This window comes from Castor canadensis, chromosome 12 (assembly GCF_047511655.1).
Source record: "Castor canadensis chromosome 12, mCasCan1.hap1v2, whole genome shotgun sequence".
Classification (NCBI taxonomy): Eukaryota; Metazoa; Chordata; class Mammalia; order Rodentia; family Castoridae; genus Castor; species Castor canadensis.
In genome coordinates this window covers 83,367,005-83,382,486 of record NC_133397.1, presented here as the reverse complement: position 1 = coordinate 83,382,486, position 15,482 = coordinate 83,367,005, and the positions used below count along the sequence as shown (strand labels likewise).

Sequence of the window (15,482 nt, the reverse complement as noted above, 5' to 3'; positions counted from 1 at the left end):
AGAAGAAAAGTGAGAGACAGGCTCAGACATGACTGTTGCCACACAGGAAGCTCTCAGATGAACTCATTTTTAAAGGGAATCCAGGGAAGAAGGTCAAAGAGAAGGCACAGCCCCATTACTCAGTATCTCAAGAGAAGAAGGAAAAGGAATTTAGAGAAGTACATCAATTAGGGAACACATGAACTAAAACAAAGAGAAGGGGTCATAGCTAACAGAATTTGCCAATTGAATTCCTTCCTGCTGCAGGCTTCTGCCAACTCGAATTTCTCCCTGTCTTCCAAGTCATGACCATCCCTCTGCTCCTGAGTTCCCAGAGCAAATGGGATCTTGATCACACAAGTCCAAGTTAAGGCAACAGACGAGTTTTCAGCATCACTGGTACACGCTGTAGATATATTCTCATTCCTCAGAAACTATGCAGTTTCTGTCCTTTTTCTGCTGCTTTACAACCTAGAAATTGTTTTCAAACACAAAGGTGATCATTTAAAAGTACAAAGATGATCAGGTCACTAACACACAGGACCTGAGTGGCTTCCCTTTATATGGTAGGTAAAGACCTTATGGTCCCTACACAGACCCTGCCCATCTGGCTCCTGCTTTCCTCTCCATCTTCATCTCTCCAGTCCCTTCCCTACCACCTAGCACTCTGAGCTCCAGCCTAAATAAGTTACTTCCACTTATTTGACCTCTACAGACTTTGCTCAGCCTGGAATGTTCCCTCCTCCTGCGCATTGACTAGCCTCTCCCAGTCTAAGAGTAGTGCCTCCCCATTTACCCTCTCACGGAGGGGGTCATTACTAAGGTGTCACTGCCAGCTTTCAGGAGCCATAGCTGGTTTGCTCACTTGATGCAAAGAAACTATTTTAAAAGTTCACAGTATCCCAATTTACCTTCATTCTTTGTAATTCCCTTTTAATTTACATGTGAGAAGCCATAGAAGATCTTACCTTTCCCCTCTTCACTGAAGAGATACTGTCACTAAATAATTGGATGTTTTGAACTAAAATTCAAGAACAGTGAGTTCTAATTCTATTTTTCACTCTTATATGAATTATCCATGTGACCTTAGGGCAATGCTTCCCCACTAAGCCCGTTTCTCTTTTATAAAAGTTTAAGGATGGTCTCCAAAGTGCATCCTTCTCTAATATATAATTCTAGGACCTAAGACAAAAAGAGAAAAATTTGAAAAAACACCAGAGGCCAAGAGTGGTAGCTCACATTTATAATCCCTGCTACTCTGGAGGCAGAGATGGGAGTATTGTAGTTCTAAGCCAGCCCAGGCAAAAAGTCTGTAAGACCTTACCTTGACCAATAAAGCTGGGTATGATGGCACACCCCTGTCATCCAAGCTATATAGGAGGCATAAATAGGATCACAGGCCAGGCCAATTAGCATAAATTTTAGACACTATTTGAAAAATACCTAAAAGCTAAAAGGGTTGGGGGAATAGCTCAAGTGATAGAACTTCTACCTAGCAAGTGCAATGCAAATTCAAACCCCAGAACTACCAAAAAAAAAAAAAAAAAAAAAAAAAGACCAGAAAAAAAGAGGCTATACAAAGTGAAAGAAGTCCTTTGGTTGATTGAGTATAGACGTATAGACACTGGTGTGTAAATCTCATTTCTACAACTTGGTAGGCTTGAAACCTTGGACTGATTGCTTAATTTCTCTAGAACTTGATTTCCTCTTCTGTAAAATGTAATGAGATTACCTACCTCACAGGTCTGATGAGAGGATTAAATGAGATAATATATTATAACACCTGGAACATAGTAGACTGCTATGTTAAGTCCTTTCTGCCTTCCTCACTGTCATGGAATTAAAACACTGATTATAACTAAGTAGGGCATGAGTTAAAATTAAAATCTAAATTGTTTCTCCATGTGATGGTTTATGATGTTTTATTCATCTGAAGAGGCTTTACACCACCTGAAAAGAAATGTATATGTCCCTCAGTATACACAGGGTATTAGTTCCAGGACACCCTCACCCTATCCCTGCAAATACCAAAATCTACAGAAACTCAAATACCTTATATAAAGTGACTTAGTATATGCATAAACCACGCACACAAACCTTCCTATAGGCTTTAAGTCATCTCTAGATTACTTATGATACCTAATACAATATAAATGCTAATTGTTATACTCTATCATTTATGAAATTATGACAACAAAAATAATCTGTACATGTTTAGTACTGATGCATTTTTTCAAATATTTTATATCTGTAATTGGTTGAATCTAGTCATGCAGAATTCATGGTTATAGAAGTCCAAATTTTCCCCCAGAAAATTCACAGGGAAGAGTTGTTTTTTTCTCTACAGTTAGGTGATTCCTGTCCAACTGAATGTAATAATCTTAAAGTTTGTTCCAAAGATGTTTACAGATGTTTCCTATCTTCAGGGTGCACTGGCAAGAGCCTAAATTCACAGCCATATTTCACTGCTGACCACGTACTCAATTACGTCAGTCATCTTCACTCTGTTTTCTGTGTATCACAGAATAAAAGGAGATTCCATGGGAAGAAAAGATCTTTCAAACCTGCTTTTTTTTAAATTTTATTTTTACAAGGATCCTAGAATCACTGAATGAAGTGGAAAAGACCTTAAGGATGATACATTTCAGTATCATCACTTGGCATTGACAGTGATAACAGACTCAAACATCTATACACAGTGGAAAGAAATGTGACTTAGAATCAGAAACCTAAGTTCAAATGCTTAATCTGCCAGTTTCTGTGATGTTAGGTCCGTCACTTAATCTCTTTCAAGGTCCTCAGTTATAAAAGGAGATAGTAATAGCTTCCTCTTGTATGTACAGTGAGGACCTCTTGTATGTACAGTGAGGAGCCAAAATGAGAGCTCTATCTGAACTATAAAACAATTGTCACATGAAAAGCATCACCAAGATTCTTTGGATCTACAGTGTCTGAGCTTATAAAGCTTATCCATTCATCTACCAACATATATCATCTTATCTTACATATGTATTTTTTGTGGGTTATGAAAGAAAAATGCTAATGACAACTAGCAAAATCTGTGGCAAGGGATAAGTATACAATAATTATTCCTGAATCAAGATTTTTTGAAGCCTCCTCAGAGGACTACCACCTCTCAGAGTTGAGAGGTAGATGATGAAGTCACCCAAAGTACCTTTCACAGGACAGCACGCGCGCGCGCGCGCACACACACACACACACACACACACACACACCAGGCCCCAGTAAAAACCCTTGCCTCTCTCCTTTCCCTAGAAAAGGTAGTCTAATCAACCTTTGTTCACACTCACAGAAAAGCATACTTCCCCCAAAGAAGTCAGGACCTCTCACTCTCTGAACCTCACCCACCCTCTTTTTCCTTTAAAACCAGTTTTGAAAAAAACCATGTGATGGAATAGGTTGAGCGACACACTAACCCTAACTGACTGTTTCTCAACCAAACTCTCCTTGAGAAATTCAACAACCACATCTGGGGAATTCACTACAACTGAAGAATGAAGATGGGGCCAGGCTGGGTGTTGCTACAGATGGTAGAACCAAGGGTGTTTTCCTGGATTGCTAAAGAGGTACTACGAATTGCTCCCAGAAACCAAATATCTTTGGGGTTTCAATGGTGGCCTTCACCTAAAAATATCCTCCCTGTTAAAGTTTTCAAACCATTATTTTCATAAGAACTCTATTTTCTTCTGTGAAGTAGGGCATTACAATGATAACTCTACAGGTTCCCAAGTGACTGAAGCCATCATTAGTGTTGTTATTATTTTTGTTTTGCTGCATCTCCATAGCAGCCCATGTTCACAATGTGCTTTGCAATTCTTTCTTAGTAATAGTCCTCACAAGATGCCCAGGAGGCAGAGGGGCTGACCAGGATTAACATTTCAGTGTTGCTAGAAGGATGCAAAGATAGTTTGCTGGCTGCCAACACTGTTCATACAGGATCCATCCTAAAACACAAAGCTCCAGCCCCAATCTGGTCCTATACTTACACTGCCTTTCTCTTATCTAGGATGTCACTTATGTCTGTGGCTCTTGTTTGTAACTATTATAACATGGAGAGGAACAGACTCGGCAGCAAAAGTAGAATCAGACTTTGCAAGAGGAATCAGATTTTACACATGAATATATACCTCAATGATCATCTAGTTGACTCCATTATTTAAGGTTAAACAGGACCAGAGAGAATATCTAACTTCCACAAGCCACTTTACTACAAGTTCATGCTTTTTTGCTTTCTTATAATATGTTTTGGTGACTTACCTCTCTCTATTTTTTTATCTCCTCTTTCACCTACTTCCTTTACTTAAAATCAGTGCCTGAAGCATTGATTTGTTAAGAGTCTGGTGTTCTACCACCTGAAATGAGCTGGCCTCAGGATACTAACAAAGTCTTTAATAATAAGGACCAGAAAATACTGATGAAGTGTCAGACATTTCATGCCTTCCCTTTCCATAGCCACCATTCCCAAACTGAGCCGTGGCTTCTGTCTAGGGCTTTGCCCATGCTTCTCCCAGTTGGCATCTATCCTTAAACAGCTCAGCTTTGTCATAGGGAAGACTAGACTATAGACATAGGATCTGATAGAGGGCCCCTTTACTGTAACTCGGCTAGGGCTGAAAATTCTCTCCTGAAGGTCTGTCACCTCTGGAGGAAATGTGTTGATACCATTCAGAGGAATAAGAGGATCAACACTTTTGTGGTCAAATACCATGTTTCTCTCCTCCACCCTAACCTAACCAGGAGGTTATCACTTCATACTCAGAGAGATTCATGCCTTGTTTAAACAAACTTCCCTCATCAGAAATAATGGCTCATTTTTCCTCAAATGCTACTCCATTGCTGCCTGTGGGTACCAACTATTCTGCCAATTCATGTTCAGCCCTAGAGCAAACAAATAAATTAAGTCAAAACACAAAGTACAGCTCCTAAGCTCCTCTCGGACTCTATCTAACTATAATTCTGATTTGGGAATTTTTTTTCCATCCTCCTTTATCATGTATTCTTAGAAATTTGATAAGCTTCCTCCTGTTCTTCCCTTTTTCTAAGACTATGTGTTTATAAATGTGTGGAGCAAACAATAAAAAATGAACCAAGTTGGTAACTCCTGGCATCTTTGCAAACAGTATCTCCAAGTATATAATCTGTCATTATTCTGGTCAGTATCAACTTGAATGAACATTTTTTAAAAAACACAAAACAACTATTTCCTGTAAATTTCCCCTTGACGCACTCATGGCCACACCTACTTGAGGGAGACAATTATAAAAGGCAAAGAAGCCTGAGTCAAGCTTAAGTCTCCAGGCAGAGAGGGAGTCATTTCATTAGCACTTGAGTCGGCAAAGGTATTGTCCTTGTCACATCTCTGGCTTTGAAAATATCTTTTGTTCTGCCCTTTGACTGTCTTTTCTCAAACTACTCTCTATAAAAAGCTCTTCCTTTTTTCTTTTCTTATTCTTCCCTGATTTGATGTGTGAGCTAGAAATCACAGTCAGATTTCAGAAACTGGCTTTTTTGTCTTACTGATGGAGAACTGAGGGACAGCCAAACTGTTTTTATATGAAGGTGGCATCCATGATATAGCCAAATCCTCCTCTGGAGGGAATTTATACTGCCAAAAACTGAAAATTTCTAACTCTCTTGTCTCTAAGAAAGACATATACTTCATTATTGTGGTTTTTACTTTTCTCTTAACTTATCCAAGCATTGGTTGAATACCTACCATGTGCCATGCCCTGGGTTGGGCACATAAGGAATACCAAGATAAATAAACCCATCTGAAAGAAGTTTACAAATTAGTAGATGCACATAAAAACAATGGAAGATGAGTGAGAAGAATATGGAAAAGGCTGAGTATGGGCTAAGTCATTTAATGAAGTTTCTCAAGAAGCACAAAGCTGAGGTGGCTGCTTTTGCAGGTATTGATTCAGAAATGGGCTAAACTGATAACCACTGGTATTCTCTGTTGCAGAAGTTAAGATGGCTGAAGTTCCTGACCTGTTTGCAGACCTGAAGAATTGTTACAGGTGAAAAAACAGATTCTATCTTTTGTGATTTAATGGGGGGACTCATGACTCATCAGAATACAGCTAGGAGTTACAGTGACCAGCCTAGGGCCAGGCTAAAACTATGGAGATGCATACTGGTCTTGAAGTCAGAGCAGGTTCAGAGAAGACCCAAGAAAACTAAATATCCAGCATGTTAAACTGAAATTACGCTGTCCAGAAGATGGACATTGCAGAAAAATTATTTTTGAGGTTTGCTGAGTCCATCATGAGTGTCAATATTGACTTAGTCACAGCCTCAATTGAGTTCACGTGTTCTAATACAGTAATAGGTTTTAATAGCCTGTCTGAGAGAGAATCCATTCTCAGGAAAATGATCCCAGTCAGGAGGAGGAAATGGCTCCACATCAATTTGAACCCGTGAATGCACACACACAGTCAAACTTCATTCAGTCAGATACAGAAGAAAGACAAATGAACAAAGAGTTAAAATTACAGAACTAATATGATGTTTCCATTACAATAAATATTAAAACAAAGAAGGCTAAAAAAACAAGATAGCTTGGATATTTTGTCAAATATAAACTCTTAAATCTGTCTTAATGAATACATGAAAACAATCAGTAACTTAGGACATATATGGTGTTTCAGAAGTATTTCTTTTCCCTTAAGAACCTTAACATTTTTCTCTGTAATACAAATAAAGTTGTTAGTCGAGCCAAGTTTTTACAGATAAAGTACAAATAAAGTACAGGCCTGTTTTAATAATTATTAATTCCAGGGCCTCAGACAGGCTAGGCAGTCTCTCTACCACTTGAGCCACACATCCTTATCCCTAAAAATCCTTAATTTTCAAAGAGTAATGGTCTTTGTGTGTGCTTGTGTTATATGTGTGTGTGTGTGTGTGTTTCACGTGCATGCAAAAGAGTTCTCTCTACTCAAAGCTAATATGGTCATTAAAATATTATGCCCAGTGATCACAGTGAGATAACAAACAGAATTACAGTCTCTTCAAATCTGTTTTTTACTTATTTGCTTATTTATTTATTTGGTGGTACTGGAGTTTGAACTCAGGCCCTCATGCTAGTAGGCTTGTTAGGCAGGTGCTCTACTACTTTGAACCACTTCCCCAGCCCTCAGAATTACAGTCTCATTGTCTTTTTCTGACAGTGAGAATGAAGAATACAGTTCCACCATTGACCAACTTTCTCTAAATCAGGTAAGCAAAAGATTGTTCTATGGGTCTGCTTTTGATACTCAGTAGTTCCTCCACCAGAAAAAGCACAACAGTGGGTTGAATCCTAGATACTTTTATTTTACCCTCACTAGAGATCCAGAGACCTGCATTTCTTCATTATAAATGAGACCACTTGTTTCTCTATGCTAGTAATTGAGGGTATTCTTCATGTTCACTGGCTTTTCCAGGACAAAGTAGGACTATCCTGTAATGCTGGAGAGTCTCTTGGGTCAGTCTGCTTCAGGATGTTAGTTATACCATCTGAGACAGTTCATTCAGGCCATATCACCAAGCATCTATCTCCTAACATGACATGCTGTGGTCTGATACCAGCACCAGAGGCTAGAGATAGCTCTCCAAACCTAACAGTCCATGAAGCTGAGGGAGAGGGAGCAGGTCAATTGAAAGTGAGAAATTTACAGACATTCACCAACCTGTTATTTTGTGTGTCTGTAATACTGGCTTTAAAAGTTGTTCCTAGGGGAACAACCATCCTGAGGCATCCATTAGAGATTGGCTGCAAGGCCTCATGGATTACCAACTTCTGCAGATGTTCAAGTCCCTTATATTAAATGGCATAGTACTTGTGTGTAACCTGCATACATCCTCCACTATAGTTTTAATTTTCTCTATATTACTTCTAATATCTGACACAATTTAAATGCTATGAAACTAATTATTACACTGTGTTGTTTAGAAAATAATGACAAGAAAAGTCTGTACATGTTCAGGAAGGCTACCACTTACTAGGATCATTTGTTAACCTATTTCATGTCTTAGAAATCATATGCTTTCAGAGAGATCTAAAAAAGAAGGAAGAAGGGAGGAAGCAATGAAGGGAGGGAGAGAGTGTGGAGGGAGGGAGGGAGGGAAGAAGAGAGGGAGGAAAAATGAGAAAGAAGGGGGAAGGGGGAGACTAATATGGGTTACCCAAGACTGAATGGAGCTCCTGCTCATTAAGTCTATAGGCTACAGTTCCTACTGAAAGGAGTCTCATTCCATAGCCATGGACAGCCTCTCAATTGCCATTTTCTTTCCTCACAGAAATCCTTCTATGATGCAGCCTATGGCCCACTTCATGAGAATTGCATGGATAAATTTGTGTCTGTGAGCACCTCTGAAACCTCTAAGGCATCCAAGCTCAACTTCAAGGAAGGCTTAGTGGTGGTGGCAAAATCAACCAATGGGAAGATTCTGAAGAAGAGATGGCTGAGTTTAAATCAGACCATCACTGATGATGACCTGGAAGCCATTACCAATGATACGGAAGAAGGTAAGAGATCAAGCACAATAATATTCTTGTTCACCAGTTTTAAGTAAATGGGGACAATAGAGTATGGGGAAATAAAATCTGGAGTCAGAATAACAAGAAGGCAACCAGACATTAGCTTGGTAACTATAACAAAGAAACAGTAATTTTTGTTCTCTCTCTGGGGAGTGGTAAGCAGGGGATTGAGTCTAAAATGTTTGCTAACAGGCTTATTTCTTGGCCACATTGTAAAGATCATGTGATTTAGTTTTTCCAGAAAAAGTAGTTATATTCTGTTACTAGGTGACATCTGCATATTATGTATCCTTCGGCATGACCATCAATTCCCTGTACTGTAAAATGGAAATAATCAGACTCCCTACCTCATTGGATTGCTGTGAAGATTAAATGAATCAATAATTCTAAACTCATAGATTAGAATAACATTTTGTATACAGTAACCACCTCAGAAATGTTAGCTGTTGACATCATTATTACTAGAACTTTAACACCACTAGCTCTACTAATTTATTAATGGCTGTACTATATCTCTAAGCCTCCAAACAACCTTATGTTATCATTTTACATATGAGAAAATGAAGCCCATTAAGACAAGTAGCCTGCCCAAAGGCACACTATCTGTAAGTGGAAGACCCTTAAATCTAACTCAGTTTGATCCAACTATGAAAACCCTGGTTTTCTTCCACATTTTTACTATACATGCTTCCACATGAAATATCAACTCAACATTCCTGTTTTTATGATAAAACCTAAATAATCATACAAGTCTACTCAGAGTTTACGTCAACACTATAGTATGTTCCCTTAGTCTTTTCTTTATACAAACACCCAAAAATTTTTAACAGTATTAAGAATATACTATATATAATCTTATGCTCAGCTTTTTTACTTAGCAATATATTGAGGACATTTTGCAGCATTAATTTTTCACCATTATAAAGAAAGCGACAATAAGCATCTTTATTGATAAATCTTCATATGTGCCACCATTTATTTCCTTAGAATAGCCTCCTAGAAGTGAAATTAACTCAGAGTTTTCAGGATTTGTGAAACTATTGATATATACCATTGTCCAGAAAGATGGTAGACCTATACCCTCAAGTGCATATTCATACTATATATATAATAATGACATATATAATTTTTACATATTTGTATCTCAGTGTACATTCATTTAAAATATAGATGGGGATACTTAGAAACCTCAAACAACCAAAAATGGAAAAGTTGCACAAATAATCTCTTTTTTAAAAAAGAAAACTATTTCATGAGGAATCAGTTTAAAAAGAAGCAAGTAAGTAGTAGTAAGACTAATTTTAGAATCAAGTCTACTGCTGACAGCTGATTTCACTTCTATTTCCTCATCTATATTGGACTATTCCTTATATCCCTTCCAGAGTTACTTCCCGCTTATACTAGCATGAGAGTATTATCTATATTTGTACCTAGACATGTGAACATTATCTATATTTGTACCTAGACATTAATCTGAACTTTTGATAATTGTTTTAGAAATCATCAATCCCCGGTCAGCCACTCATACCTTCCAGAGCAATATGAGATACAAATACATGAAGATCATCAAACAGCAATTTGTCCTGAATGATGCCCTCAATCAAAGTATAATTCGAGACACATCAGGTCAATATCTCAAGGCTGTCCCATTAAACAATCAAACAATTAACCTTGAAGGTAAATAGCCAACTTGTCACCCTCCCCTCCTTCGATTTATTTCTTTACTTTTTTTCCTAGCATTCTGCTTTCAAAGCACAAACCTCTGTACATCCTGGGCTTCGCATAATTCTGAATTCTTCTAGAATAGAATGAAGCACATTACCCCCAGTGGAAATCCCGGGCAAGGACAGACAAATCATATCATATCAGCCAAATATCTTGCATATCAGCCAAATATGCAAGCTACACAAAAGAAGAATCCCCTATCTTTGAGAGCACTAAGTGGAGTATACATTGTCTATCTGTTTCTTGTAGATATTCTTAATCCCTGATTTTAAAGATAAGGAAACTGAGTCTTGGAAATATTAAATGACTTAGTCAAATTTAACCAGAACCCAATGAGAAGCAATCACTCTCCATTAGAAAGCTGGATGATCAAACTTATGAATAACATCAAACTAGGAAAATCCTTGATATCTTTGATAACATAATGGTGAGACAAAACAGCCAATAAGCTGCAATAGGATCTAAAGAATGAAACTTAGTGTCAGAAAATTTTTGTCACACAGACCCAATTTCCAAGATAGACCTGTTTTAGCTGCAGGACTAGTCATCAGTATACAAAATTATTTTCAAAGAGGCAACTTTGCAATAAATAAGCAGTACTCTTTCTGGTTGGATGCCTTCCACTCTATGACCATTACAAATTATTTTGTATTCTATTTAACTACTTAATATTATTTCATACAACTTTCCTACATATTTGCCTTTTTCCTCCTTCTGGTGCTGAGGATCAAACCCAAGGCCTTGTGCATACTAGGCAGGTGCTCTAACACTAAGCCACACCATCAGCCCTGTATTTGCCATTTTCAATGCATACCACCACAGTCCTATGCTGGTCCCCTGGGTTTTCTATAATAGATAGACTTCCAATCATGACCTCCACGTATTTATTTACACATCAGGGGCTTAATTACACACACATGCACACAAACACTATCTGTCTAAACACTTGATTTAATACAAATGCAAAGGATTTACTTTCTTTTGGGCTCTTCTCTTTGACAGTGAAATTTGACATGGGTGCCTACATACCAGTCACGGAGGCTTCTAAACTTCCTGTAACTTTAAGAATCTCAAAAACTCGTTTGTTTGTGAGTGTGCAAAAAGAAGATGATCCAGTGCTACTAAAGGTCAGTTGTCTTTGGTCTCTAACTTATCCTCATTTACACCCCACTGTTTGTAAACAGTAGCCAGATGCCCCTAATAGAGAGATACAGTCTTCTTTCCTTCCTACCACAATACCCACCTGCTCACCTCACCCCCATTTGACCTATACTCAGAGACAATCCTAGGAAGGGTCTGTGAATGAGGACACTGGAGATGCAGGAGAAAAAAAGAAATAAGTTGCCTTCTAACTTTTTTCTCCTTGCCCTGCCTGAATCTATCTATTCATCTCCAATCCCAGGGCATCTATTTGCTCCATTCGTCTTTGCTGACATCTACTAACTGACCTACGTGACACTAGGCATTAGGACAATGTGATCTGCCTCCAAGAAACTTAAATAAATACCTGCCAATGCACACAAAGCAAAAGCTGGGAGCCAAGAGTCAAACTGGCTTTCTCACCCCAGTGCCTCTCCCTCTTCACTGGTGCTACCATTATCTCTCATCCTAGCCCCATCTTCTCTGTCTTCCCTTTCAAACACACACACACACACACACACACACACACACACACACGCACACACACGCATGTGAGTGCTGCGCGTTGATGTTTCCTTCACTGATACATAGGTAATTCTTCAGTAAATGTATAATCCAATGCCTCCAATTCCCCAACTGCAATTTAAGTGGGTGTATGTGTTTCTCAGTCTGAATCAAGTAAAGTGAAAATGTTATCTACAGGGTAGGGCAGCAAGCTTCACTCATGCATTCAACAAGCATTATTTACTGAGAGCCTTCTATTTTTTCAAGTGTAGTGCCAATAGCTATGGAGACAGTAGTGAGTGAAAATCCCTGGCCTTATAGAAGAACTTAATCTTCTGGGACCACAGTAAATCTTCTGGGACCAGCAAAAAGTATAAGATCCTGTAAACAAAATTAACAGAGTGCTAAGAGAGAGAGAAATGGCAGAATACTATTTAGATGAATGTTCCCAGCTGATGACAGTTGGGAACATCACATGCAAGGGGCCAGTGGCGGCAGGGCGTTCTAAACAGAATGGTTTAAGTGCACCCAGCCCTAGAGTTTCATGAGCCCAAAGGCCAGCTGCAAGGATCAGAAGGAGAACTCTTGGAGCTGGGGCAGTACAAGGAAGAAAAATATGCAGAGTTTATAGCACTTACATTTGTATTTCATTTGAGGTAAGATGAAGGAAGAACCATTAAAGGGTCTTAGATAGTGCAGTGTCCTGTCCTCGTTTATACATCTAAAAGGAGAATTAGACAAGAAGGAAGAGAATAGAGAAAACACAGAGTCCAATAAAAGGTTATGGTTGCAATCATGTTAGGGTAATGAAAACAGGTGAAAAGAAACAGACATATTTTGGAGCTATAGCCAACAAGAAGAGAAACTCTTTGCTGATATTGAGAACCCCATGGAAACCTTAAAGCGACATTTACTTGTTTTATATTTGAAAAAGAAGAGAAGGAGCATCTCATCATGGAATTTGAAATTTATTTTTCCATGAAAGTATTGTTAGATTCTGTTCATACTCACAGGGAGAGTACAATCTAAAGAGATTGTATTCAATCTCAGTTCAACTACTGATAAACCTGGGAAGAGGTGTGTGTGTGTGGGTGTGTGGGTGTGTGTGTGCTTAACCTTCACTTTTTACTTAAATGTGGGGACAGATGTCATCTAAAAGCTACATTTTTCCCTAAAGATGTAATTTTCACACTTAGAAGTCAAAATGTTTAGAGGTCTTAGAATTACCAGTGCTCAGATTTGATGCAAAATGCTATGTGACAATATTAAAGGCAGGGCACAGACAATGTTTCACCCCACCTGCCTGAATAGAGTAAGATACCAGTGTTGTTTGCAATCTTTGTGATTAATTTAGATTTTTGTACAATTAGCTAAGGAAATCCACACTGATTAATAGACTGGACCATACATCTAATAGGTATGTAACAAATGCTTGATGAATGAGTGAATGACTAATGAACCTGTATCATCACATCAGACTCATAGACCTAAAGTAGTTTGCCACTAAGGCCAATGACAAGGGATTGTGTTTCAGTTCTTTTCTAGTCTCTTCTTTCCCTGTAATAGAATTCTGTTTTCCATGTCATAGGAGATGCCTGAGACACCAAAAACCATCACAGAGAGTGAGAGCAACCTCCTCTTCTTCTGGGAAACTCATGGCACGAAGAACTACTTCACATCAGCTGCCCATCCAGAGTTGTTCATTGCCACAAACGAAGAAACTTTAGTGCACATGGCAAAGGGGCTACCGTCTATCACAGACTTTCAGATATCGTAAAACCAGCCTTAGCTCTGGAGTCTCCACACTAGTGGAGTGTTGACAGTCTGTATGTACCATGTACATGGAGAAGGCAAATTCTTTACTCTTAGTCATTTGCTGAGCATGTGCTGAGCCTTTGTAATTCTAAATGAATGTTTATCCTCTTTGTAAGAGAAGAACAAAGTCTAATGGAACCAACACTAATACATAATGTTATTTGTTATTTAAAGAACACCCTATACTTTGCACAGTACCAATAATTATAATTATTATTTTTCATAATATTCTTAGAAGGACTAGGGCTACTGACTGTAGCAACCAAAAAGAGTCTACCCTTATTAGAGATGGGTTAACTAAGGTATAAGAACTAAAAAACACACATAGTAACAGTTGGAATGAGAAGCCACGATTTCATCTCAACTGTGTGCATTCTGCTTCTAAGTTGCTGATAGACCTTTAATCAAATACAATAAGTTTCTGGTGCCAAAGTTTTATCATTTTCAAAAGGGAGGGATGACACATATTTCCTGCCTATTTTTTATGCCACTCAGGGAGGTAATTTTGATAAAATACCTCTTGAAGCTGAGCCTCAAGAAGATAGACCAAGGAATGTTATTTTTAATTATTTATATCTGTATTTATAAATATATTTAAGATAATTATAATATGTTATTATATTTATGGCCACTTTTTGCATCCTCTGAGGGTGGCCAGGCATTATCAATAACAGAGTTTTACGGGCTGAGTCAGATGTAGTTACACAAGGACACTGTGGTCCAAGTCATGCAAAAAATAAAACTGGGAGGAACTTAATTTTGGCAACCACGGAACCACTGTTATCTAAACTCTTTTCTGGAATGTAACCAGTATTTCTTCTGGGTTCTAAAAATTGTGATTAGTGTTATATTACTATCAAATATAATGATTGATACATTATTATCAGTCATAATTGAATAGAACAATAAATTTAATCTAACACATACTTATTTGTTATCTTTATTGTCTGGATTTTGGAGGGGTGTTTTGTTTTGGTTTTATTTTGTGAGGTGGTTGTTTTGTTGTTATCTTCACCATTATTTGACTGCATGGTAATTAGGGACAAATAGTAAAATTTCACATAAACAACTACAATTGGTACTAGTTTATAAAACCAAACCAATATTTTGTAGTTTTTTTTTCTACAAAAAAGCTTTTAGTTAAAGCTTACGTATATAGTGCATATGTATATATAGAGGGAGTCCATATAAACTAACACATACTGGTTCTCCCTCTTCATTTGTGAGACCTGCAATTTGGAAAGCTTGTTTTTATTATGTTCATAGTACATTGTAGAGTCTAAAGAATACATATCAAATGCTTTTGCAGTATGATTCTATTTTTATTTAAAATGCTTATCATTTGTACTCAAAAGATTATGGAAGGGCATACACCAAAATGTTAACCATTCTCATCTCCCAATGATTGAATGGTTTGTAAGTTTTATGGGTTTTTGGTTATATGTTTTCCTGACTTTTTAAGTGAATGTATGATTACATGACAAAACACCAATTTATACAAGATTTAAAAGGAATTAGTTATTTTGGAGTCAGTTATTAATAAAAGGTTGAGTTCAGCTCCTTTTCCTTCTCTCCCTCCCTCTTCCCAAATCAAAGATCTGTGGTGTTAAAAGCATGTAGCACAGAAAGAGGTCAGCAAAGCACCAGAGATTTAGTGTTCAATCAATTCATTATTTCACTTGAGTAGCTGTTCTTGCTTTTACTTAGTGAATTCAACCCTCAGAGCCTAATCCAAATCAAGATAACAATTAAATCAAGCTCTGAAACCATGACTCGG

General features: G+C 37.8%; 1 protein-coding gene across 2 annotated transcripts; it reads left to right on the top strand.

The window, feature by feature from the left end:
• The first annotated feature begins 5,269 nt into the window (after window positions 1–5,269).
• Il1a (interleukin 1 alpha) lies at window positions 5,270–14,631 on the top strand. Of its 2 annotated transcripts, none has more exons than XM_074050271.1 (7): window positions 5,270–5,339; window positions 5,966–6,020; window positions 7,170–7,218; window positions 8,281–8,509; window positions 10,019–10,147; window positions 11,249–11,373; window positions 13,479–14,631. In XM_074050271.1, the coding sequence occupies exons 2-7, from the start codon at window positions 5,974–5,976 to the stop codon at window positions 13,665–13,667; spliced, it is 768 nt and encodes a 255-aa protein (XP_073906372.1). In that variant the 5' UTR covers window positions 5,270–5,339; window positions 5,966–5,973; the 3' UTR covers window positions 13,668–14,631. The 2 variants fall into 2 exon arrangements, with proteins under 2 accessions (XP_073906372.1, XP_020043272.2); XM_020187683.2 differs by having other exon boundaries at window positions 10,019–10,198.
• The last annotated feature ends 851 nt before the right edge of the window (window positions 14,632–15,482 follow it).

Excerpts from the sequence above, each read along its gene's own strand:
- Il1a (XM_020187683.2), top strand. The coding sequence starts at position 5,974 with ATGGCTGAAGTTCCTGACCTGTTTGCAGACCTGAAGAATTGTTACAG. Across the intron at positions 7,219-8,280 it reads ACCAACTTTCTCTAAATCAG|AAATCCTTCTATGATGCAGC; the intron begins GTAAGCAAAAGA and ends CTTTCCTCACAG. Across the intron at positions 11,374-13,478 it reads ATGATCCAGTGCTACTAAAG|GAGATGCCTGAGACACCAAA; the intron begins GTCAGTTGTCTT and ends TCCATGTCATAG.